Source organism: Callorhinus ursinus, unplaced genomic scaffold (assembly GCF_003265705.2).
Source record: "Callorhinus ursinus isolate GAN/ISIS: 27379988/994484 unplaced genomic scaffold, GSC_fseal_2.0 scaffold3, whole genome shotgun sequence".
Lineage (NCBI taxonomy): Eukaryota > Metazoa > Chordata > Mammalia > Carnivora > Otariidae > Callorhinus > Callorhinus ursinus.
Window position 1 is genome coordinate 93,370,817 of NW_027397065.1, and position 27,358 is coordinate 93,398,174.

General features: G+C 47.5%; 1 protein-coding gene across 1 annotated transcript in view; it reads right to left on the reverse strand.

Annotated features, from left to right (window-relative positions):
* The window catches only part of PLEKHG4B (pleckstrin homology and RhoGEF domain containing G4B), a 91,827-nt gene that overhangs the window by 12,734 nt on the left and 51,735 nt on the right, over positions 1–27,358 (reverse strand). The window contains exons 5-14 of the mRNA XM_073891144.1: positions 26,583–26,774; positions 25,903–26,026; positions 21,658–21,751; positions 16,245–16,331; positions 7,525–7,641; positions 7,166–7,264; positions 6,398–6,540; positions 5,788–5,926; positions 3,602–3,802; positions 2,098–2,867 (exon numbers count right to left, since the gene is read on the reverse strand). Of these exons, the coding sequence (XP_073747245.1) occupies positions 2,098–2,867; positions 3,602–3,802; positions 5,788–5,926; positions 6,398–6,540; positions 7,166–7,264; positions 7,525–7,641; positions 16,245–16,331; positions 21,658–21,751; positions 25,903–26,026; positions 26,583–26,774 (1,966 nt within the window). The remainder of the gene's footprint in view (positions 1–2,097; positions 2,868–3,601; positions 3,803–5,787; positions 5,927–6,397; positions 6,541–7,165; positions 7,265–7,524; positions 7,642–16,244; positions 16,332–21,657; positions 21,752–25,902; positions 26,027–26,582; positions 26,775–27,358) is intronic.

Sequence of the window (27,358 nt, forward strand, 5' to 3'; positions counted from 1 at the left end):
CCTGGAGTCCTGAGGTGTCTCATCACCAGATGGCTTGATTCTGGCACTCTCTGCAGGGAGGGCTCTGGCAGTAGGAAGATCTCAACACTGCAAAGAAGGCTGTGCAGGGGATTTACAAGGAGATGGTTTCTGATGAGCCCAGACTGCTAACCTACCAGAAGGTACTTCTGAAAACTCAGCTTTATGTGGCCATGACGTCTGACCCAGAGGAGAAGCAGCTGGAGCTGAAGAGGCAGAGCAAGGCAGAGATGGGCAGTAGGGGGGCAGACACCTCTTCCCTGCCACGCAGAGGGCTCCCTGGGCTCCTGCTGGTGTGGCGTCCAAGCCTGGGACGTGTCTCTGCCGCACGAGGCACCCCGGGGGCACCAAGCAGAGCCTGACCTGCTAGTAATGAGGCACATCGCCCCTCCCGTTTGCAGCACTCTGCCAGCAATGTTCCTAAATTACTCAATCCGGAGGATACTAATGGGGGCTTGTAGATTTTTTTCTGCCATTACTTGTATTTACTTGTTTGTTTTTTTGAACTGGAACACAATTAAAAGCACGCAATGGTACGAAATACACCTGTGGTCAGAAAGGCTGCTGAATGCATCCCATTTGCAGCTGGAGACCTTGTTCCTTTCCATACTCACATAACGGACTTTACAAATACCTACGGTTTCTGTGCAGGCAACACCTTCTGGCTAGCTGGGAGTCTGCAGCCCTCGCTACAGCGCTGGAACAGGTGGCCTGGAGGTCCCCCCAATAAACCCAAGGCCCCAGGACCCACAGCACCCCTCCTGTCAACATTTGCTGAAAACAGGCATCCTTAAATATTCAAAAACAAAACTACTGTGGTCTGGGGATTTGGAAATTGACACATGAGGACATAATGGCTAGAAATGTCTGGGGAAATGACTGCTGGCCAAGTGACAGGGACTCCCTCTGGACAACAGGCAGAAGGTCTGGGTTTTCATGGAAGACCGGGTTAGTCTGATGCTCTCTCCTCTAGGCCCTGGCCTGAGGAGGACGTGCTCCCTCTCCGGTGTGCTGTGGAGTCCCGCTACCACACCCTGGGTTGGTGGGTCCCCGGCCTGTGAAAGGTGGAAGGGGGGACTTGTCTCCAGGGGCAAAGGCAGGACAGCTTCCCGAACCTTCTCCCTCCAGACTGAGGATGCCCACTGTGGAGGCCTGGGGGCTCCTGGCAAGCAGAGGGCCCCCATCCCTGCAGTCTGTGCCTCTGAAGCTTTCAAGATGAGCTCAGGGGAGCAGGAGTGGTTCCTCCAAGAGCCTTCCCAGGGATTCCAACCCCCGGGGAGACCCACGCAGGGGCTCCCAAATGAAACCTTCCTGTTCCACCTAAAGTTTTGCCCTGAACAAGCTACACCGTAACCGCCTAGAGCCTGAAACATAAAGGTGTGTTTCAGGAGAGTATTTGGTGACCATCGCAGTTCAGAGATGGTCTCTGCATGAGGAGGAAACGTGTCCACCAACCAAATGAGCACAGAAAACGAGGATGACGCCCCACCTGCAGCCCACCCCAGTCACTATAAAGACGGACTAACAGCCCAAGGGGCAGGCTGTGGTACCAGCTGAGTGCACTACCTGTCATTAGGGTTGGGCACAGTTCCTGCCCACTTTTTAATCCTAATGGTTAATAAAATATATCTTTTTACACATATCTTCTTAAAGATTAAACAAATTCCTAGGGACATCTCCATTCAGGCAATGGATAAACACACATACTTCTCACCTCAGTGCTGACAGCCTTTTTTTAAAAGTAATTTTTAAGTAACTTCTTCATATTCCAGGTGTGATTTGCTTATCGTGATTTTCCATAAATGGGCCTCAAATGATGAGAGCTAGTTGTTCAACCATCAGAGCGGGTGAGCTAGGTGCCCACAAGCCACGGAAAAGGAAGCAGTTTTCAATGATCATGCTGAACTCGGGGGAGGGGGGTAAGTAACATTTTGTCTAAGATCAAACGCAAGTGTGCTGCCGGGACAGGGTGTGGTGGACCTGGAGGGATGTTTGTGGATCTTCCACTCTCTGAAAGGCTTTGGGTCTCTGGCACCACACTGACCGCTAAGCCCAAAGGCTGGAGGGGGTCCACCTCACCTTCCTGCTTGCCGCCTCCTGCCCTCCTCGGAGGGATGGATCCTGGAGGGAGAGGACAGACGCCGGCTCCGAGTGACCAGGGGGCTCTCAGCATGTAGCCGTGGTGGGGACTGCTTCTTGGAGGCCACGCTGCTGGTCACCTCTAGGCCCCTGATGAAGACCCCAGTGTGGCCTGGCCAGGGGGCATCCCTGGGGCCACTGTCAAGCTGTGCAATCTCAAAGCTTCGTGTTTTCCTCATAATTTTCTTCAGGGGATGTTTCCTGGGGTGGGTGGTGGGTGTCTGGATGGGCGTGGAGGAGCAGGTGGGGCTGTCATGTGGGGAAGGCACACCTGGGGCCAGGTGCTCACCCTCCTGCCTGCTCAGAGAGGCTTGTCCAGGGAGGCCAGGCAGCAGTTGGGCCCGCTTCCCAACGCAGTCCTCTGGGTCAGTGGGGGGAGTCCAGGATGGCTCACGGTGCCGCCTCTCGGCCGCCTGCGCAAGCTCATGCTTCAGGGCTCTCTGGTCCAGAGGTGGGGTGCCAGGGTCTGGGCTAACCCCAGATAGGGCCTCCTGGAAGCAGAGGCGGGTCTGTGGGCTCTGCAGCCCTAAGGTGTGCCTCTGATGCAGCGTCCGCTGGCTGCCCAATCCTGCCGCCACTGCGCTGGCCCCGGGGAAGCCCTGTGCAGTCAGCTCTGTGGCCTCCCGGTGACAGCTCTCCAGATACTCGGTGACTGGCTCCGGGCCCAGGTACTCCAGGCACTCACTGCACTGCTGCATCCATCCATCCACCTGCGTGGCAAAGGAGGGCACTGGTCAGGGCAGTGGAGGACTGTCTCAGCCACCATGGCCTTGACAGCCCCACCCAATCTCATGCACCTGATGAGCAGCTCAAGTAAACCTGCTCTGCAGATACCCCAGATCAAGGACCAGGGTGAGCCAGATGGCCAGAGCAAGAGGAAGACCCCTCCGCCCACAGAGGCAGCTACCAGCCAGACTCGCCCCAAGGGCAGGCAAGATGAGTTTGCACCTGAGCCCAATGAGGTCTGAATCCTCCACGGTCCCCAAGAACAGCAGGTGGGGCTGTCCCAGGGCCGTGAGATACCAGGCTGGACAGACCATGAAATCAATTAGTCCATACTTTGGCCTGGTGTGGGAGGCCATGACAGTGGGGCAGAGAGTTCCTACCCCTACGCTGGCCTTCCCTGAACCCCTGGATCCCATCAAGAGGAGCCGTGCTGCTGGGGGCTCTGGAGTGCAGGCAACTCTGGGGTGCTGGTGAGTTTGCAGGCCTGTGCTGGGCTGCAGCGACTGTCCTGGGGTCTCTGGCAACAAGTGGACTTTAATAGCAGAGCTGGTAAACACAGAAAAGTTCACGTGTTCATTTTGCTTGTCCTTTGGGACAATGAATAAATTCCTCATACAGTGGCTGAGAGCCTGGAGCGTGGTGCCGGGGTGTGCTGGCCAGGGCGGCTGGGCTCACTCTCAGGCCTGCAGGGACAACACTCACTGAATGTCCATAGCACATGCAGATCCCCTGGAGGCGATTCCACTGGGTCTCTTAGCGCCTCGTAGAAGTCAGACAGGTGGGCCCATCGGGCCAGTACTCCCTCCCTGCACTCAGCCTGGCTGGCCATGGTGCTCAAGCACCTTTTGAAGGCCCAGATCGCTTCCTCTGTGCCTTGGGAGCTGTTCTCCACCAGCTGCAGCCTTTTCTGACAAGACTGCTGTAGCCCAAGGAACAAACTACCAGCACAAGCCCGGTGCTTACTCTCTTTTTCTATGTGTGTCTTCCGGTGTGGACACACCATCAGCCTGTTGTGGAAGGTCTAGAGCTCCCATCACTGCCACATGTTCTCCAGACAGAGCAGCTCCAAGAGCCCAAGAATTTCTCTCCTCTTTCAAACCACAAATTGATTTATATAGGAAAGGAAGGCTTTATTTTTAAATGTGTGAAGGAGTCCGGTTCTATGATCGTGGGGAACAAAGGAAGCATCAGACATCACTTAGGGGCTGGCTTAACTGGTTCCCACAGCCCGCACAGCCGTCCCGACGCAAACAAACTGTGTGCTCGAATATACTGTAAGTGGCTACACAGCAATGAAAGCCACACTGTCTTGAGATCTGTAAGCGCTGTTTTTACCTACATGCCCCTTTCAGTCCGTGGATGGTTGAAGAGGGATGACCACAAGTCTCCATGGCCAAAGTGTGCAACTGGGCAGGCTGTTCGCAGGAAATGCAAATTAAGAACTTTCTGTTTTGAAACTTGTTACTATGCTAAGTATACCCCAGAAATATTCTTCGGGTGGTGGCACTAGGGTACTTGGGGGCAGTCTGGAAGAGCGGGACCAGCTGATGGCAGCCCTGCCTACCCCACACGGCTTCCCCTGGGGACATCACTCATTCACAGTGAACACATCAGGGGTTAAGACTTCATTTTCATGCAAGTTCTCATTGGATAGCAATGCCAGGGAGGCCTGGTTGTGAGGGGCCCAAGAAGAGGTTTTTAACAATGCAGTGATAGGGCTGGATCTGCAGCCACAGAACTGTACTTAGTGACCCTCATGCACAGGCAGAAGACAGAGAGCAGAGCACACACTCTGTGGACAGAGTCATAGAGAAAAATATCAAATCTGGGTTTTTACAAACACCAGCAGCCTGACAGCTTCTGGGTAGAAGAGTAGGAAATGGTCAACAGAGCAGGGACCTCTCAGGGGTGGAGTCCCACCTCTAATCTCATGAAAAAAGTTCTAGCTGGTTTCAAGATGTAAATGGAAAAATTCAAACCATAAAAGTCTTAGGATAGAATACATTAGTCATTCTGTGACCTTAAGGTAGAAAAGGTCATTTCAGTCATAAGCAAAATTGAAGGACAATGACAAACCGAGGAAAATATTTGCCATATAACCAGAGGGTCAGTGTGAGTAACAGGCATAATAGTGAAACTTCTGAGCTGTGGAAGTTGGTCAGTGTGTGGAAAAGTCATTGTTAGAGAATAAATACAAAAAGCCCACAGACAGATGAAGAAAAAGTTCAAATGTAGCATAAAAACTCCAAATGCAGTGATTAGGGACTTATTTTCCTGTCAGTGAGGAAGGGACGCTCTCAAGGCTGCGGCTGAGAATCTCAACTGGGCAGGCTGCTTGCAGGTCCATTTGGCAAATGTGTAAAAACCTCAGAAACGGCAAGCCCTAACCCAGCCATCCCAAGCCTAGGAACCTGTCCAAAGCAAACAATCACAAAGTGTGAAAGATGCAGGTGCAGTGATGTGTATAAGGGTGAGAAACAGGACAGCAGGGGACTTGAGCCAGAACCGAAGGAACACAGGGAGGTGCAGGCCTTCACACACCACCGTGCTTGCTGGCCATCCTGGGGACCCAGCCTCGGGATGCCCTGGCAGTGGCCATCCCCCCACCCTGACTGCCCCAAGGGACACACAGTCCTTCAGAGAAGGCCTCCAGACACTTCTGACCTTGCCCTACACTGACCACTGGCTGTGCCTGGGCTCCTGCTTCACATTCACTTATATGGGAATAGCAGTTGATAAAAGCATAAGGATTTAACTAGAAATATGTGCAAACTTTTGAAAAGCTTTTATATGCATATGTATATGGAAAAAATGTCTGGATTATAATATATTGCAATAACAGTAGTTATTTCAAGAGCAGAGTTTCAAAATGTTTTTCTCCTTTGGCTTCTCTGGAATACTTACCTGGCCTTGTCCCTCCTGGAGCATCCTCCCTTCCCGGAGCCTCTCCAGCTCCTGCAGACACCTATTGGAGGCGAGGACAAGCTGATGGACCTCTTCATCCATTTGGTTGTACAGCCTGGAGGCGACCTCAATGGCATCCCTGGAAGAGAAAGTGTCAGAAAGCCAAATCCTGACCTCTAGTTGTTTAGAGGCAATCACCTGAGGAATATGCAGTCAGTGACAACCTTGTTAAAAAAGCACAACTGCACTCTTTTGCCTCCCTTCCATCTGACACAAACGGAAGGCTCCAAGGAAGACATGCCTGGAGCCACAGGTGCAGGTGCCTCAGAGGTGGTAGGGAAAAGTGAGCGTGTGGGCATGGCACCCCAGGACAGAATTAGACAGAGAAGCATTCAATCGGGACCTCTGATGAATCCCATTATGATGAGTTTTGCCTTCCACTTGAGCATTCCAAGGAATCTGCTACTTTTTTTGGAGGATACAGATGTAGATAGGCTCCAGTCCAAAGTGTGCCCATCAGAAAGAACAGAGGTTTGGACCCCTGGGAGACGCTGCATGTGAGAGAAATGGGCATCACCCCTGGGATGGGCAGCCCCTGCATGACACTCACCGGCAGTCTTGGCTGGTGCCAAGCTGCTCCCTCCTCAGCTGCGCCAGCACGGTACCACCCTCTAGCCGGAGGGCGACCAGCAGTGCGTCTTCCAGCACACAATTCATTGTTGCTTTATGCTTGCTGATTAAGTCTGTGACCTCCTGCGTGGAGTGGGAGAAGCATGCATAGAACCCTCCCCTCCATGGGGAGTGTTAGGTGGGACCTGCATTCCTGTGTTTATCAATCAAGCTGAGAGTAGGGTGCCATGGCCGAACCCACACTTGACGCCTGTCACGGCAAGGAGGTAGTGGAGTCCTAGATGCTCTCACCCAAGAGATGGGTGAGATTAAGGAGGGGAGAAAGGAGGGGAGTTTGGAAGTTGGCAGCAGGAGGAAAGCCTGGCATTTGGACAGGGATGTGTGGGCCTTGCTCACGTATCCTGTAAACCCTGAGGTGTCTCCAGCCCCAGGTCTCTAGGCTGCTGATTTTCCTCCAGCCAGTCCACCTCTGTGTCCCAGCAGTAATTACTCAAGCCTCGGTGGCACACCAACAAATGCAGTGGTTGTGGTGGTATTTCTCTTCTGGGCATGGTGGGATTTTTTGTTTGTTTGTTTGTTTGTTTTGGTCATGGGGAAGAAGTGGTCTTTTGGAAGTCCTTTGCTAATTGAAAGGAATTTACAAGTCAAAAAGGGTTTGAAAATTTCTGCTATGGATGATAGATTTGGCTAAACCTCTATGTTCCCACCTACCTACCTGTGAAACAAAAAAAAATACAGGAGAACCTACCTGTACTGTGCTTAGAGTCCTGTGGGTATTCAGAGAGTGGACTGAATTTTGTAGGAAAACAATGGCATTCTCACAATTTGTGGTGAAGGGCTCCAGCTTCTATCATGGTGGGAGAGGTAGGAGATGACAGACACACTGTTAGTATCCACAGAAGCGCTGGGGAGCAGCACCCTCCCTGCCCAGAGCTGGACTTCAACAGCACTCCCAAGCCCACCACAGTGTGGATCTCCAACAGCCTGGGAATGGCAGCTGTGATGGGCACGACATTCGGGGCAGGGACACCTGTTTCAGGTGTGAGTAAAAACATCTGCATAAGGAGAAGTCCCAGGAGACTGGCAGGTGCAGCAGCTTTACCTTACCCTACGGAAGCAGATCCAGTCACTGTGGCTGTAGGGAAAGGAGCCATCGAGGTCTGCGGTCAGCTGCGAGCTGTCAACAAGCTTGTGCAAGGCCTTCAGGGAGCCCACCACCTCACACTGCCAAGGAGAAGCATTCACTGGTTACGGCCACAGATGCATCCATCAGAAAGACCACTGTGATGGCTCACTCCAGGGAGAACTACCACCGAGAGGGTGGAGAGACAGGTTTAGGGTCCAGTGACCCTGCTGATGTGGCTGGGTACAGAAATGAAGTTGGGGAGAAGTGAAAGGAAAAGGTAGCAAAGAGAAATGACAGAAAGGTTCCAAATAAGACCAAAAAATGGAAAAATTGAAAAGGGAGAGAAGGCAAGAAGATAGGGGAGGAAGGGAAGAAGAATAAATCAAGGATGTGCTACTCCGAGATGGCAGAGTTGGCCCTGCCCAGACAACTTGGGACGAGGTAGGACAACAAGCAACTGAAAGCTCCAGAGGGCAAACAAAGTCAGGCTCGCTGAGGAGGGCCACTGGAACATGGATGAGGGGAGCAGCATGGGGTGAGCTCTCCCCTTTGCTTGGCTCTGGCCTGAAGGCAGGATGCCAACACGGGAGACTGGATTGACTGAGGCTCTGGTGGAAAACAGGCATCTTTCTGGCCTGAAGAACCAGAAAATAGAGCTGGGTTGGAATGTAGACATCGAGTTCCACAAGGGAGAAAGCCAGGGGAAAGGAGCTTCAGTGGTGTGTAAACTGTGCCCAGGACTCTGGCTGACCCTGAACCATGTATGCATGGGGAAGACTCTGGGTAGCTAAAGGCAAAAAGAACTGAACTGGACGTACACAGGGGAGAGTTTTCAGTTTGAGTCCAACCAAGTTAAATGCATTTCAAAACAGTCCACTGTGGAGGTTTATAATAGAATCTAGAGTCAGCATAGTCAACGTTATTCAACAGAATATTCACATGTCCAGAATACAATCCCAAATTACTTGACACATGAAGAATCAGGAAAATGTGACTCATTCTCAAGGGAAATGACAGTCAACAGAGGTCAACCCAGAAAAGACCTGGATGTTGTAATTATTAGACAAGGACTTTAAAGCAGTGGTCATAACTATGTTCAATGATGTAAAGGAAAAATGCTTGCAATGACTGAGAGAATAGGAAATCTTAGTAGAGCAGAGAAAATATATGTTTAAAACCACTGGGTGTTTTATAGTTGAAAAATATAATATCTGAACTAAAAAATATCACTAGATAGGCTTAATAGCTGAATGGAGATGAATAGAGTATGGAGTTAGTAACTTTGAAGATACAGCAATAGAAACAATCTGATCTGAAGAGAGAGAAAATAAGTGGGAGAAAAATGATTCTCCAAGACCAATGGGGTAAGATCACTTGGGGAGGAGTTAAGATGACGAAGTAGCAGGACGATCTTATGCTTGCCTCATCCCTCGAACACAGCTAGGTAATTATCAAATAATTTTGAACACCCAGGATATGAATCTGAGGATGGAGAGAACAAACTGCACAACTAGCTGGAGAGAAGAGGCCACATTGTGAAAGGTAGGAGGTACAGAGACACGTGATTTGGGGGAGAAAAGAACTGTGAGCACTGCAGAGGAGACAGAACTCTGATCACGGAGACAGAAAAGAAAGAGATAAAGGAGCACGCAGGGAACTACACAAGAAAAACACTTCCCCAAAACCACTGACTGGGAAAATGAGAGGGGCTGATTATTGCCAAGTTTTTATACGCAGTGGAACTGAAAGTCTGAAATTTTAGAAGTCTGCATGATTGCCAGGGTTAAGCCTGGTGGACATAGTGGTGCTCCTGTGGAGAAGGGGGGCAGAGGCCCAGGACCACAGAGCACGATTCCCTGGGTCGCACTGGGAGAGACAGTTCCCCTTCTTGGAGTGCATTTGGGAGAGGCGGCACTGCCTCTCTAGGGACAAAAGAGCCTGTGGGCACCATAGAGCTGCCCCATTCATTAGCATAGAGCAGAAATGTCTGCTGAGGGCAGCTAACCTGGATGCCGGCTCTTTGCTACACTTTACCATAAAATCCAAGCTCCTGTGCAGTTGTGCAGCTGCTTTTCTGGGACACAAGGCACCAGCCACAGTGTGGCGAGACCCTCCCCCAGAGTACCCACTTGGTTCTGCACCATGCCAGGTCCCTAAAATTTGGAATTCTGAAACCCAGCCGCAAGCCTGAGATAAAACATGGGAGCACTGCGCCACTGAGCAGGCAGACAGCTCTGACACAGACAGGGTGAAGGCTGGAAACTGATGGGAGCCTGGGACACAAAATGGGAGATTGTTTGCTCTTCTGTGAGGGTGTCCTGAACAGCAGGGGTGCAAACTCCCCTCTCTGGGGAAGAGAGAGGGCCAACACTATTTTTCACCCCTCCCATCAGCATGGACAGACTTCAGCAAGCGGCACAGTGCACACAGCAGAGGCTTGAGCCGCTTACACCAAGCTCTGCTCCCCGGTGCTCTGCCTTTTTAACCCTGTGCAGGTGCCTTTTTAATGACAGCAAGTATAATTGAGAGCCAGAGTGGCAGTGGGCCCCTCCCCTAGAAGACTAGCACAGATCCCTTGCATGCACCAGGTCTTCTGACCAAAGTGCTGCAAAGCTTCAGCTCTAACGGAAACAGGACTAGGCACAGGCTTTCCTAATTCACAAAAGACAGAGGCCTAGACAAAATGCGAGATGGAGGAATTCATCCCAAAAGGAAGAATGAGAAGAGGTCACCGCTAGGGAACTAATCAAAATAGATACAAGTACTACCCCTGAACCAGAATTTAAAACAACAATCATAAGGATACTAGCTGGGCTTGAGAAAAGCATACAAGACAGCAGAGAAACCCTGGCTGCAGAGATAAAAGACCTAAAAACAACTCAGGCTGAAATAAAAAATGCTATAACTTAGATGCAAAACCAACTAGATGTAATGACCACAAGAATGGAAGAACAGAGGAATGAATAAGTGATATAAAAGATAAAATTATGGAAAATAATGAAGCTGAAAAGAAGAGGGAAAGAAAAATATTGGGTCATGAATGTAGACTTAGGGAACTCAGTGACTCCATAAAGTGTAATAACAGTCAGTCCCAGAAGAAGAGAGGGGAAAAAGGGGCAGAAGGTTTATTTGAGCAAGTTATAGCTGAAAACTTCCCTTATCTGGGGAAGGAAACAGACATCCAAATCCAGGAGACACAGAAAACGCCCATCAAAATCAACAAAAGCTGGCCAATACCAAGAGATATTGTAGTAAAATTTGCAAAATGCAGAGATAAGGAAAGGAAAGAATCCTGAGAGCAGCAAGAGAAAAGAAGTCCTTAACTTACAAGGGTAGACAAATCACGGTAGCAGTAGATCTCTTCAAAGAAACCTGGCAGGTCAGAAGACAGTGGCCTGATATATTCAACATGCTGAATGGGAAAAATATGCGGCCAAGAATACTTTATCCAGCAAGGCTGTCATTCAGAGTAGGAGAGAGAAAAAACTTCCCAGGCAAACAAAAACTAAAGGAGTTCATGACCACTAAACCAGCCCTGCAAGAAATATTAAAGGGAACTCTTTGAGTGGGAAGGACCAAAAGCAATGAAGACTAGAAAGGTAAGAGAAAATCTCCAGAAACAACAACTTTACAAGTAATACAATGGCACGAAATTCATATCTATCAATAATCAATCAATAATACACTCTGAATGTAAATGGACTAAATGCTCCAATCAAAAGATGTAGGGTATCAGAAGGGATTAAAAAAAAAAACCAAACAAACAAAAACCAAGATCCATCTATATGTTGCCTATAAGAAACTCATTTTAGACCTAAAGACACCTGCAGATTGAAAGTGAGGGGGTGGAGAACCATCTAGCATGCTAACGGACATCAAAAGAAAGCCAGAGTAGCCATCCTCGTATCAGACAAACTAGATTTTAAACCAAAGACTGTAACAAGAGAAGAAGGGCACTATATCCTAATAAAGGGGACAATTCAACCAGAAGATCAGAAGATCCAACAACTGTAAATATTTATAGCCCTAACTTGGAAGCATCCAAATATATACAACAATTAACAATGAACATAAAGGAACTCATTGATAATAATTCAATAATGGTAGGGGACTTTAGCACCCCACTTACAGCAATGGACAGATCATCTAAGCAGAAAATCAACAAGGAAACAATGGCTTTGAATGACACACTGGCCCATATGGACTTCACAGATACATTTAGAACATTTCATCCTAAAGCAGCAGAATACACGTTCTTTTTGAGTACACATGGGATATTTTCCAGAACAGATCACATACTAGGTCACAAATCAAGTCTCAACAAGTATAAAAAGATCGAGATCACACCATGCGTATTTTCTGACCACAACACTATGAAACTTGAAGTCAATCACAAGAAAAAATCTGGAAAGACCACAAATACATGGAGGTTAAAGAACATTCTACTAAGCAATGAATGGGTAAACCAGGAAATCAAAGAAGAAATAAAAAAATACATGGAAACAAATGAAAATGAAAACATATGGTCCAAAACCTTTGGGATGCAGCAAATGGTTCTAAGAGGGAAGTATATAGCAATACAGGCCTTCCTCAAGAAGCAAAAAAAATCTCAAATACACAACCTAACCTTCCACCTGAAAGAGCTAGAAAATGAACAACAAATGAAGCCTAAAGCCAGCAGAGAAGGGCAATGATAAAGATTCGAGCAAAAATAAGTGATAGAGAAACAAACAAAACAGTAAAACAGATCAATTAAACCAGGAACTGGTTCTTTGAAAAAAAATCAATAAAATGATAAATCCCTAGTCAGACTCATAAAAAAACAAAAACAAAAACAAAAAAACCAAAACAACAAACAAACAAGAGAGAGAGAGAAAGGGACCCAAAAAATAAAAGCACAAATGAGAGAGGAGAAAGAAACCCCACAGAAATACAAACAACAGAACATTATGAAAAACTATATGCCAACAAATTAACAACCTAGAAGAAATGGATAAACTCCTAACAACCTACCAAAGCTACCAAAACTGAAACAGGAAGAAACAGGAAATTTGAACAGACCCATAACCAGCAAAGAAATTGAATCAGTAATAAAAATCTCCCAACAAACAAAAGTCCAGGACAGATGACTACACAAGCGAATTCTACCGACATTTAAAAAAGAGTTAATACCTATTCTTTTCAAACTATTTCAAAAAATAAAAAAGGACAGAAAACTTCCAAATCCATTCTGTGAGGCCAGTATCACCCTGATACCAAAACCGGATAAAGATACCACTAAAAAAGAGAACTACAGGCCAGTATCCCTGAGGAACATGGATGCAATAATTCTCAACAAAACACTAGCAAACTGAACCCAACAATACATTAAAAAAATCATTCACTATGATCAAGTGGGATTTATTCAATATAAAGGATGGTTCAATATTTGCAAATCAATCAGCATGAGATAGCACATCAATAAGAGAAAGGATAAAAACCATGTGATTATTTCAATAGAAGCAGAAAAAGCATTTGACAAAGTACAAAATCCATTCATGATAAAACCCTCAACAAGTTAGGTTTAGAGGGAACATACCTCAACATAATAAAGACCATATATGAAAAACCCACAGTAAACATCTACTTCAATGGGGGAAAACTGAGAGCTTTTCCTCTACAGTGAGGAACAAGACAGGGGTGTGCAGTCTCACCACTGTTATTCAACATAGTCTGGAAGTCCTAGCCACAGCAATCAGACAAGAAAAAGAAATAAAAAGTATCCAAATCAGCAAGGAAGGAGTTAAACTCTCACTATTTGCAGATGACATGATACTCTATATAGAAAACCCAAAAGACTCTGCCAAAAAACTGCTAGAACACAAATTCAGTAAAGTCACAGGATACAAAATCAATGTACAGAAATCCTGTTGCATTTCTACACACAAATAATGAAGTAGCAGAAAGAGAAATTAAGGAATTAATCCCATTTATAATTGCACCGAAAATAATAAGACACTTAGGAATAAACCTAACCAAAGAGGTGAAAGACCTGTACTCTGAAAACTATAAAACACAGATGAAAGAAATTAAAGATGACACAAAGAAATGGAAAAACATTCCATGCTTATGGATTGAAAAACAAGTATCATTAAAATGTCCATACTAACCAAAGCAATCTACACATTTAATGCAATCCCTATAAAAATACCATGAGCATTCTTCACAGAACTGAACAATCGTAAAATTTGTATGGAACCACAAAAGACCCCAAATAGCCAAAGCAACCTTGAAAAAGAAAAGCAAAGCTAGAAGCATCATAATTCTGAACTTCAAGTTATATTACAAAGCCATAGTAATCAAAACAGTATGGTACTGGCACAAAAATGGACACATGGGATCAATGGAACAGAACAGAAAACCCAGAAATGGACCCACAACTATAAGGTCAACTAATCTACCAGAAAGCAGGAAAGATATCTATTGGATAAAAGTCTCTTCAACAAATGCTGTTGGGAAAACTGGACAACAATATGCAAAAGAATGAAACTAGACCGCTTCTTACACCATACACAAAAGTAAACTCTAAGTGGATAAAAGAACTAATGTGAGACCTGAAACCATAAAAATCCTAGAAGAGAGCACAGGCAGTAACCTCTCTGACATCTGCCATAACAACCTGTTTCTAGATATGTCTCCTGAAATAAGGGAAATAAAACCAAAAATAAATTATTGGGACTTTATCAAAATAAAAAGCTTCTGCACAGTAAAGGAAACAACCAACAAAACTAAAAGGCAACTCACAGAGTAGGAAAAGATATTTGCAAATGACATCTCTGATTAAAGGGTTAGTATCCAAAATAAATAAAGAACTTAAAAAGTCAACACACCAAAAAACAAATAATCCAATTGAAAAATGGGCAGAAGTTACAAACAGACATTTTTTCAAAGAAGATATCCAGATGGCTAACAGACATATGAAAAGATGCTCAACATTACCTATCATCAGGGAAATACAAATGAAAACCACAGTGAGGTATCACCTCACACCTGTCAGAATGGCTAAAATCAAACAACACAAGAAACAACAGGTGTTGGCAAGGATTTGGAGAAAGGGGAACCCTTGTGCACTGTTGGTGGGAGTGCAGCCACTCCGGAGAACAGTATGGAGGTTCTTCAGATGGTTAAAAATACAACTACCCTACCATCCAGCAATTGCACTACTGGGTATTTACCCAAAGGATACAAAAATACTAATTCAAAGGGATACATGCAACCTGATGTTTATAGCAGCATTATCAATAATAGCCAAACTATGGAAAGAGGCCAAATGTCCACCAACTGATGAATGGATAAAGAAGATGTGGTACATATATACAATAGAATATTACTCAGCCATCAAAAAATATGAAATCTTGCCATTTGCAATGATGTGGATAGAGCTAGAGAGTTTATGCTAAGCAAAATAAATCAGTCAGAGAAAGACAGATATCACACGATTTCACTCACATGTGGAATTTAAGAAACAAAACAGATGAACATAGGGGAAGTGAGGGAGCCAAACCATAAGAGACTCTTAACAACAGAGAACACATGGAGGGTTGATGGAGGGAGGTGGGTGGTGGATGGGCCAGATGGGGGATGGGTATTAAGGATGACACTTGTTATGATGAGCACTGGGTGTTGTATATAAGTGATGAATCACTGAATTCTACTCCTAACACCAATATTGCACTGTATGTTAACTAGAATTTAAATAAAAATTTGGAAAAAATAAAATTAGATTGTGGGAACAGTTGCACAACTCCATGCATATACTAAAAATCATTGATGTGGTTTGATAAATGATTTGTATGAGACATCAATTATATCTCAGTAAAGTTGTTTTTGAAAAGAAAGAAAGAGAAAGAAAACTTCTAGACTATCACTTCCTTAAATTCCAAAAAGTGCAATAAAGAGTGAAAAACAAAAAAAGACCTATGGGGCAATATCAGTGTGTGTAATTGAAATCCCAGGGGGACAAGGGACGAGAATGAGGCAGAAAAAAGCACTTCAAGAAATAATGAATGAAAATTTCCTGAATTTAGTGATAGACATAAATTTAAAAATTCAAGTTCAGCCCAACCTAAGAGGATAAAGATGAAGAGAACCATGCCTAGTCACGTTACAGTCAATTTGCTGAAAACAAAGAGAAAATTTTGGAAGTAACCAAAGGAAAATGACACATTTTCTATAGATGAACAATTATTTGAATTCCAACAAACTTTTCATCAGAAACTATGGAGGCAAAACCACCATTTTGCAGTTAAAAAAACAGGGGTAGGGGAGAAAGTATGGAGGCCAGAAGACAACGGAACAACACCCTTAAAGTGCTGGAAAAACAAACGAAAACCTGCTGCAAGCCAGAATTCTATATCTAGCAAAAAATCCTTCAAGAATGAAGGCAAAATAAAGAGTTTTTAGATAAAAGAGAAAGAAGAGGATTTGAGAAAGCAAATGAGGTGGAGAAGAAAAATTAGATTTTTAAAGGTTTTCTGATATTACCCTCTTTAGGGTCCTGCAAAAACTTAAGGGATCGGTGATGGGTTTTCAGGCTCTTATATGGATGCAGCCAGAATTCACATAAGGTTTTTGCTATGTTTTATCTCATCTACGTGTCCTAACATTTAATTTTATGCATCACCCAGAGTCATATCTAACCCTGAGGGTCTACAACCATTACCTGAATTGTTCTGTCCTTGTCAGGCCTAAATCCTGATTCTTTATTCACCAACAACACAATACTATGAATTATGGGAGGAGATGTGTTCTGAAATAAGAAAGAAATACCAATTAGCTTTGTAATTTTTAACTTCATTGACTCAATAGAATTGTCTAACTTTAAGGGGTGCTACTTCTGCTTTGATATTGTCCCCAAGTACCTAGAATGCATAAAATGTAACCGTCTTTGCTCTAAATGGACATTATTTCATCTTATAAATTTTAATGTAATCAAGTTTATTGGTTATAATTTACATATATTAAAATTCACCCTTTTAAATACAGAGTTCTCTAAATTTTGACAGAACTTCTAGTCATGGACCCACCATCGCAGTCAAGATGTATACAACAGTTTAGCATCCCCCGATTTCCTCATGCTCCTTTGCCAAGCCCACCAGCCTCTGGCGACTACTGATCGGTTTTCTCTGTGCATAAATTTGCCTTTTTCGGATATCATACACATGGACTTACCCAATACTGGCTTCTTTCACAGTGCATTCACGATTTACCCATGCTATGGAGGTTCCTAGATCACCCCTTTCTATTGCCAAGGAGGAGCTTGCAGGCACTGCAACTCATTCACCCACTCACCAGCTAGAGGACATCTGGGTCATTTCCAGTTTGTGGCAACCATAAACAAAGCCACTATAAACTCTATGTAGATGTAAGTTTTCATTTCTCTTGGGTAAATATCTAGCAGTAGGATTGCTGGATCACATGGTAAATGCATTCTAACGTCTGAAGAAACTGGAGTGGTTGTGCCATTTTGCATTTCCACGAGCAATACTGAGGCCTTGCTACTGTCAAGTTTTGTTGTGTTATCTCATTTTGGTTACAAGTTGTATTTCTCCAATGACTACTGATGTTGAACATATGTTTATGTGCTTCTCTGCCATTCACATATCTTTTTTTTGGTCAAGTGTGTTCAAATCTTTGCTGGTATTTCATTGGGTTGTTTGTCTTATTGCTGAGTTTTGGGATTTTGTATATTCCAGATACAGGTCCTTTATCAGATCTGTGTTTTGCACACATTTTCTCCCAACTCCTGGCTTGTATTTTCATTTTAGTGACAGTGGCTTTTGAGGGAAAGTTTTCAATTTTGATGAAGTCCACCTTGTCATGGTTTTCTTTTATAGATCATGGTGTTGGTGTGTCATAGCTAAGAAATCTTTTCTGACCAAGGTCATGAAGATTTTCTCCTGTTTCCTTCTGGTGGTTTTGCAGTCTTAGTTTGTGCATGCAGGTCGGGGACCCACTTGTAATTTTTGTATATAGTATGAGGTATGTGTGCTCTGTTGGAGTTCCAACCCTGTTGGTTTTGGGGTTTTTTTTGACATGTTTTATGACTTTAAACAAGTCTCCTTGATTTCTGTTTGCTAGAGTACATTGAGGCCAGGTCATTCAGCAATAAAATTATTTTATTTACCTAGTGCTTGCTTCTTCACTCATATTTTCTAAAGCTTTACTTTTTAAGTTTCTTGTAGTGATAGACATATTTTAGGCTTTTTGTAATCCCCAATGTTGATCCCCTATTTTGACTGAATAGGCCTCAGAAATAACTGATACTTTATTTGTATTAATTGTGTATATTTACATTTTTGTTATGTGGCTTCTTGTGGATAACCTTCCATAAATATTCATTTAATGAATAAGCCATAGAAAAACACATAGAAAAAACATTCTTGCTTTTTTATTTGAGTCATTTTCTATTTCTCTCACCCAGTGTAGGTAAAATTTTCAGTTACCATGAATTAAAACTACACAGTTTTGCAGTGTCTTATATTTCTCATATATTCCTACTTGAGTGGTTTTTTTACTATTAGGATTTGTTGCTATTGATAAGAAGATGGATGTTAGTTTTCAGACGAGTGAAAACACAGTTTGTGCCTTAGGATGAGTATCCACATCAGTGTGTAGAAGTTGTGTGTTATGCGTGGGGTAGGGATGAGTAATTCTTAGCATTTTCTTCCACCAAGAAATGAAAAAAATCATTTTCTTTTTGAAATGGAAAGTTTCTTATCTGAACTTTAATAATAAATTTGAAGTATAGTCACTTGAGGTAGTTATGAGAGTTCTATTTTTTGCCCTCTATGAAAAAATTTAACTACTTCTGCATATTCCTCAGAAATAAAACTGAAAATGAAACATGACCCTTAAATTCGGCTTATTTCCACTCCTCTCACTGGGATTACAGATCCTGCTGTTGCATGAGCCAAAGCCAGGGTGGCGGGAGACCACCACCTGAAGGAGAAGCAGTGAGACCTCATGGCAATCTGAATGCCAACATCCAGACGACGGAACAGAGTGGATTTCTTGAAGTTCCTTCGAAGATTCACTTGTGATAAAAACTTAAAGATGCAGCAGGTGTTTCTCCTGCTTCTGCTCTGGGAGAAGTGTGGGTAAGAGGGACCATCTTACTCAGGGCTCGTTCTACCACTGTGGGACCCAAGTGGCACAGGACTTAAGGGAAGCCTGAACAAACAGAAGTGCTGGGAAGGGGTGTTCTTACAAAGCAAAAAGGTACGTGGTTCTGGTCGGCAGCTGAGGGGCTCTTGGGCCATATGTGGGGCCTGCCTGGGTCTCACACACAGTGGCCCGAGTGGTTGCTAAGTGTGTGCATTAACAGGGAGGGCTCAGTCATCTCTCTTTGAGGCTGGACACTTAATTTTCAAGTTTTTACTGGATGCCAAAGAAGTAGAAGCCACCACAGTCCTCTGGCTTCAGGAAATTCCTGCAAAGCATGCAGACATGCATCAGTGTCCTCCAGGTTGTATGAGCAAACAGGGTTATGGCAACACGCACACAGCACAGTGCAGTGAGGGAGCCCATGGGCAGCTGCATGCTCGGCTTTCTTCCTGGTGCCCAAGTAACCTCCCAAGAGGCCAGTGCCACGCTGGGCATGTGTCAGGGAGTGAAGGTGGTGATACCCGTCCATGCCAGCCCCACTCTGGGCACCAGGCCTCAGCATGTGCCTGCCTGGGTGTCTGCCAACGTTCCTGCCCTGCAGTCTGCACCTCGTTGCTCAGTCTGGGTCCCGGAATGACAATGCGCTCTCAGAGTTCCTCGAGCCCCTTACTGGGAAAGGTCCCCAGCGAGCCTCCATGGGACTCACAAGGCTCTGGCCACCTGCTGGCCTGGGAGGGTGTCGTCCTGGGTTCTGCAGCAAGTCACTGGGTTCCCTGCTTCCCCTGAAAACAAATTTCAAGCCCTCCTCATTCCAAAACTTCTCCAGGGCAGCAATGACAAAAGTGACTGGCATGAGCACCATTTGCCAGGGCTGGCAAAGGGTCTGAGGCCTGCAGATGGGGGCTGAGAAGCAGGGCCGCTCCCTCACAGGCCACCCCAGGGCTGAAGGTGGAAGAAACTGGGAGGAGAGGAGAGCAGCAGGGAGGCCGAGGAAGAGGGATGCTCCTACACGCACGCTCTGTGGTGCGCAGCGCGGGCCCAGCGCTCTGGAGGGTCTGGAGGTGCGGACGGACCAGGCTGGCCAACTGGGCCACACACCCTCCTCGTGGAGGTGAGCTGTTCCCAACGGGTACATGAAGCGGGCAGAATGGTTTCTAGGAATCTGGTCACAAGTTCTGGTTGCAGCTTCAAAATCATTTCAGCAACAGCAACAATTACATTTGGTTTTGAAGGCAGAAATAAAGGAAAATTGTTTTTCTTCCATGTTTATAGGGTGCTGAGACGACTGGTGTGAGGCGACCACATTAAACAGCTGCTCTGAGGGGCGTGCGTCTGAAACACAAACAAACCCCACCCTCCCGTCCACTGTGGGTACTGGGACCGGGCCTCCAGATTTAACAGCTTCCTCCTGTGAATTCACAGGACTCCGAGGAAGTCCTGATGTCACCGATGCCGCTGTCCTCCTCTGAGCAGAGCTTCCTTCAAAATCTGTTGGAAAAGCAGTCATCCCCCTACTTTCCGGAAGACTTCCAGTAACTTCCCAGTCTTTGCTGGTCTATAAAATTGCATGTGGTCAGGAAAAACCAGAATCGCAAAGGAATTTCGAAGCCCACACAGAATACGAGCATCAAACGGGATGACATCCTGGTTGCTGATTTTTGAGCCCAAAAGCTGGCTGAGAGCAGGGGAAATGAGCAATAAGGGATTCATGTGCCTCTGAGGTGCTTCGTGGAAACTGAGTGTTGGCACGTCAAGGCTGCCGTTCCGTGTTAGAGGTGCTAACTCGGGCTTTGAAGCTATGTACTGTGAACCCTTCTGCTGAAAGCACATTTCTCCCTCTGAAATGCAGACCTCACCACTGAGTTCAGCTCTGAGAGCCCACTCGTGCTGGGACGGCACATCTGGGTCAGCCCTTCCCCCTCAGGAATCTGCACCTTCACCTCTGTGTCAGACAGGAATCGCACCACAGCCAGGCACCCTGACCAGGGTTGCCTACTCCTGCTGACCTGGACCACTTCTGCCTGGCCTCCCCCAGCCCCGGCCCCACTCACAGCCTGCCTGCCGGGGGCTCTTCTCTCCTTTCCCCCCACGCTGTTCTCCAGCTTCTCGAGTGCATCCAGATGTGCCCCAACCTCCACCACCGAGTCCGCCCTTGAAAGAACTTCCATTTGGCGTCCCTAAACTTAGGAACCTGGATAGAATGGTGACCGGTGTCTGGCACCTTTAGCAGAGACCAAACAGAGGGAACAGGTTTTCACTGAGGGAGAAGGTGGGACCCCAGACTCCAGCACAGGGCTTGGCACATGAGGGCCCCCATATACACATGTCTGAGGGACCGTGAGCGTTCTCAGGCTCCCACCTGGCCCTGGGTCCCTGGAGCATCCCAATGGTGACTTTCTCCCTGTTCCAAGGACTCCCCATTTCCCTCTTGATTTTACTCATGACCCAAAATCCAGGATCAGGTCTTCCTGGGGCGACTGCAAACCTGCCAGACAACCTCCCTTGACCTCGCCCCAGAGGTACAGTAGCTACCATACCTGCTCCAAGGTACAGGCCCTCCTCCCCACAGTGTCCACACCTCCGTCCCTGTCTGAGAAAGTGCAGCGTGTAGCCCTGCACGCTGATTTAGTCAGACACTAGATAAGGACAGCTGTGGAGGGAAAGTGTCATGCCCATGTGGGCTGGTCCTGGTTGACCCTGCCTTTAAGGTATGCAGTGGCGACCCAGGAGATGGGCAGGAAGCTCCTTCCTGGTGACTGTGTCCGACCACGGGGGAGCACATTGTTGATGGATGCAGGAGCAGGCTCTTCTTCTGCTACTTTCCACGTCCACACTCAGGACCCTCACCTCATCCTGAGATTGATTCACAGTGGGGCTGAGTCCAGGCATGGCTGCCCTCAGCTGCTCCTGGGTCATGAGGGAGCCCTGAGATGCTCGGTGCCCTGAGGACAGGAGTCACCCTGACTCACCTGCAGTGCTGCCAGAGCCTGGAAGAGAGTAGGGGCAGCTGGACCCTTGCGAGCATCCACCAGGATGACCAGCCCCAGCTCGCGCACCTCTTTCCTGGGGAGAGAGACAGACAGTGTTAACCACTGCAGGTAAGATCTCTTCCATGACAGGCTTCTTTGTCTCTCGGTGAGATGCACCCTTTGCCCAGATGCCCTTGGCTCCACAAATTCTTGACACATATCAACCTTCTGCTTCCTGAGGACTCTAGCTGCTTACCAGGTGCAGACAGGGCAGTTGGGTTCACTGTGGTGGATCAGTCCTGTCTGATGGCCTCTCCAGGCAAGGGAAGCTGGCTGCATGCTTGTATTTGCTGTGGCTGCTTTCTCTCCCACACCGCCCATCACAGAGCAGAGGCCCTGGAGCTTTCTTGTGCTAGGTCGCTTGTTCCGGCTGTAATACCATGTGGAATTCTACTCTGATGGAGTGGACAAGAGCCAGACGTGGCCAGCTGATCTCAGGACTGCAACTCCAGGCCAATCATTGGGTTTACCACATTTCCAGAGCTCAAGTGGGACAGCAGAACATCCTCTAAAGGTGAAAATACTGTCAGGTGCTTGTCACGCCCCTGCATAAAAGCTCTGTCCCTACTGTGATCACGACTGTAAGTTCAGTTCTAAATAGGACCAAAATAATAAGCTAAGGCAGGGTGATGCATCCAACCCCACCTTCTGGGAGTGGCTAATACTCTACCTCAGCCACACGTGTGGGTGCTGGTCTTGAACAGACACGCATGCTCACCCTGGCCTGCTTGCACACAGCGGGGAGAGCCACATGTCGCACCAAAGCCACATCCTAGCCAAAAGGGCGAGTGTGCCCCCACAGTCAGCATGTGTTCAATTTCGGGTGTGACTGCTAAGGAATGCTTCTGAAGGGGGGGGGTGTCTCGGGGCAGAGTAGAGTGTGGTGTTCTGGTGTCAAAGCTGGACACAGAAAAGGTGAGGCCGGGAGAACGCCCCCATCTCACTCCCTCAGCTGGCCAGCTCTGCACCCAGGCCTCCTCTGCCACGGAAGCCGCTTTGTGACTGGTATGGCTTGAAGCGCTAGAGTCCACGTGTCTGGGAGCAGTCCTGGGCAGTGCTGTCAGGAGCTGAGCACAATACTCTACTTCCTCCAAGCGTCTTGTGTGCCTCCTGGTCCCCAGTGACCTCCCTCTTCTGACACCCCCACTCCTGGTCTCTCTTCACCCCTGGTCTCCCGTGGTCTCCCTGAATTTGTGTCTCAAGGTCTGCTTCCGGCCTCAGAGGCAGGACCGGTCTCACTGCCATACTGGCTGGTTCGGCATGGGAAATAATCCCTGTCAGCCCCAGACCCACACGTTCTCCTCCACCGATCTCATCCACTTGGTGGCTTTGCTGAAGGGGATGGCCGCAGAGGGGGGCTGCTTCCCAAGTTCAGAGACTGCTGGACCCTCCACCTGGGCTGGCTGAGAGGGATCCAATGACTGGAGTTCAGCTAGTATAGGATTAGACGGGAGAAAATGCCCTCAGGCCACCAAGCGGGGACCCCCCCCCCCCGGCCCCCGGCCCCAGACCAAACTTGCTTCTCTCCGCCTGCCTCCTGTGGTGGATGAAGCTGGCTGGCTCCCCTTGTTGGGCTCCAGTGGGGCCCCTGGCCATGTGCAGATCTGCCCTAGACACCCTGGGCCTGCATTTCTGCAGAAGTCTCACACTGTGTTCCTGCGTCACCCTGGCTTCACCACCGGAGGTCCACGTGGCCTTCAGGCCCAGGGTACCCACTGCCTGCACCGGGTCTTTAGTCCTCATTCCTGCCTCCTGACTCAGAAAGTGACTGGCTGCTCTGGGGCTCCGTGTGTGCTCTTCCTTCTGCTCAGGATGTCCTTCCCTTCTTGTCTGCAAATACTCACCGTCCTCAAGGACACAGACCACATCCGGAGATCCACCCTGCCACCCACCCTGGACGAGGCTGCAGCTCCCTCCCAGCATTGTGGGCTTGTCTTAAGCTGGAAGATGCAACAGTTTGGGTTCCCAGGTGTGTCCCTTTGAGGGTGGGAGCCATAGCCTGATCTTTTTGTACTCTCATGCAAGTGGTGGATGGATGGATGGATGGATGGATGGATGGATTCCTTCACTGCAGAGGAGGCTGGATGGATGACAGCCAAGATCCATTCTGATTTTAAGATTCTGTGTATGGGAGAGTTTGATGGGAGTCCATTTACAAGGCACGCTCCCAGGAACACATGGCCCTCTGTAATACAGCTGCAGTAACCGAAAACCAGACACTGCTGGGCACTCTCCCTAATAATTAATGCTGACAGCTTGGGGACTTCATTCTGATAGCTGAAGGCTTGTGTCACATCCCACAAGGTAGGGGTAGATTTCAGTTCCTCACGGTGCAATAATCCATCAGGATGCTAACAAAATTACAATGGTTGTGGGGAAATAATCAGCCAAACCAGAAGGCTCCACCATCAGTTACCCTAAGTGCTTTAGGGGTGATTTTCTCAACAGAGGCTTTCTGCTGGAGCTTCCCAAGCTGGTGAAGATGCCTGCCCTGGGAGGGGAGTGGGGCTGTCTGAATCTTCTGTGGAAAAGGCAGAAGACTACAGATTCAGGGGCAAGTCTTGACCCTGCCAACCGCACAGGTACCCTAACTCCTCCTGTTGGTGTTGCGTCATGGAATGGAGAGGGCAGCACTCAGCCTGACAGCTCAGCCAGGCTGAGTCCGCAGAAGGGTATACAAGCTCCAAAAACTACAGGAGGCTTTGTCCTTGTCAATCAGGATTGCTTTCCATTACTGCCCTGAGTTAATGCTGGAGGCTCCCATAAAAGAAAGCTTTTGGCAAACAGAAAATGACATTATCTTCGTGCTTTGGTGTTTACTTGAGGCTTACAAAGTATAAGCTAATGCGAGTATGAATCCGTATTTTTTTTCAGGGTATTTCTTTATATTTTGAAATCTGTGCTGAAAGATAAGTTTGAAATCCCAGGCTCACCCAAAGTCAGTAAAACCAGTGCCCTCAGATAATTGGGAACCTTGCTCTGGGAAAGGGGTGTCAGGGAGCACTCTTTCTTTTCCTGTCTAATTGTTCCCACACTGAATCTACTTATGCTATTTCAGAAGAAATTCCAACAGAAAGTTCATGCACCATAAAGAGCATGAGATCACGTGTGATGAGGCATCACATAACATGTTCCCACTGAGCTCATATCACATGATGTGCATCTTGTCACTGAGTGAGAGAACATCACGGGATGTACCACGAAGATGATGCTCTGGACTTCAGCCTACGGACTTTCCACAGATTATTTCTAATCCCTCTGACACACCTTCCAGACAGCTGCTACAATTCCAGGTTATGGGGAGGACATGGGCTTACAGAGGTACACCATCTACCCACCAGTAAGGGTACAGCTGGGATCCGGAGCCAGGCTGTCTGACTTTGGAACCGAGCTTGACAGCTGGGCAATGCTCGCTCCCCTAGGGGCTGTCTCCACCCAGAACCTCAGGGACTCTTGGTCTGGTGGCCATAAGGGCCGTCCAAAGCAGGCCTGCATCTGATGGGATCAAGTAGTATGAAATAACACATTTTGACCGTCCTTGACTCCTGCTCTCCTGTCTCTGTCCTCGGTCCATGAGGAGATCTGCAGCCATGCCCTGGTACACACCTACTCCACACCTTGTCATCATGCAGGACCCAGGTGGTGTGGCTTCCTGGAATTCCATGTCAGAGAGGGTAGGTCTCTCTTAAGGAGCTGGCATGCTTTCTTCCTGGCACGTGGCATTGCTGAGCTGAACGTAAGGCTCACTTACGTAACGTCAGACTGAATCAGTCATTGCTGCTTCTGGGTACCCGGTACTACTCATTTGTATGAGTTCTTGACCCACTTATTCTAAATATTCTGTTTATATCGGTTAGGTCTTTATCCAGAAAGAGGTGTAGTATAAAAGATACACATATATAACACTTAGAGCATTAACGAACGCGGAGCAACACAGAACTCAAGGCTAGAGTATGTGTCAGAGCCTTGATTCAGTGGGGAGAGGTCAGGGTGAGCAGGAGGAGAGGAATGCATGCAGGACAGCTGATGGACCTGGAAAAGACAGCAGGAGCCTGAGGGGCAGGTGGGAGCCTGCTGCCCATGCCACTGGGGGTCCCCGAGGTTGCAGAGACCCTCGCACAAGACACAAGCTTGCAGAGGTTTATCCCCAAAGGTCTGAAAAGTAGGAACCTGGCTCTGTCCCACCTGGGAATGCCGTAGAAGTACTGCAACAGTTGGGTCAGCTCGATGCTGGAGGTGTGTTTGCTGGACCAGAGCGGGCCCCTCGTGCAGACCTGCACCACTGCTCTTCCCTGGTGGTCTCGGGTCCCTGAAGAAACAGAGGGCATCGTGAGGGGGCAGCCCCAGTGGGGACATGCATGGCTTCAAGCCTGAGAAATACTGAGCTAGGGTCTGCAAACTGTTGAGGTGTTGGCTTAGATGTGAGATCTGCCAGGAGAGGAGGGGCTGGTACTCACCTGGACAGGAGAGCTATGCTCAGCTAAAAGGGCGATGGGCACTGCTGTGGCCTGAATGTTTGTGTTCCCCCAAATCCTTATGTTGAAACCTAGCCCCCAGTGTGGGGGTACTAGGAGGTGGGCCTTTGGGAGGTGCTTACGTTATGAGGGTGGAGCCCCATGAATGGGATTCATGCCTCTTACAAAAGACCCCAGATGGCTCCCTCACTCTTTCCACCATGTGAGGACACAGTAAAAAGGTGTCAACTATGAACCAGGAAGAGGGGCCCTCACTAGAACCTGACTGTACTGGCACCTTGATCTTGGACTACCAGCTTCCAGAACAGAGAAATACATGTCTGTTGTCTAGAAGGTATCCAGTCTCTGGTATTTTGTTACACCTGCCCAGAGTAAGACGGCCATGCTCACCTGGGAGGGTGATGACCCCGGACTGCAGGAGCTCCTGGCTCACCTCCAGCACCTGCCTGGGCATCTGACTGGGCATGTCTCCTCTGCTGGGTGGCTGTCCTCCTCCCTTGGGGCACAGTGGCTCAGCAAGCACATCTGGAATCTGGCCAGGATCGTGCCCTCGGAAGGTGCTGCTGTCTGTGTCACCACCAGCTAGACAACAGAAAGAGACCTGGTCAAAGATGGAGGGTTTCTCTGGTTTGAAGGCAGCTACTCAGCTTGCCACACACACAAGGAGAAAATCATGAGTGAAAATACTGGGTCCCATGAGAACTTGTCCCATTTCTAGTGGAAAACATCAGCGTGTCACATCTGACCTAACAGGTGCATTCCTGAGCAGTAGGGCATGAATAAACACATAAAAACTGAACATTCCAGTTGCACCAAGAGTGCTCACTACTTAAACACACTTCAGGGAGAAAATTTTTATACTGAATAATGTCATCCTAATTTATTTTTTCATACAGATTTCCCAAAGAGTGTCATAAAAATATATCCACGAGGGGTGAGAGCACCCTGAGGGCAGGCAGCATCATAGTTGGGCGTGCCTCCCCCTCCTGCATCACCCAGAGAAGGGGGACCGGGCTCCCCTGCATCGCCCGAGAGGGGGGACCTGGACCTCCTGCATCACCCAGAGAGGGGGGACCTGGAACTCCTGCATCACCCGGAGAGGGGGGACCTGGACCTCCTGCATCACCCGGAGAAGGGGGACCTGGACCTCCTGCATCACCCAGAGA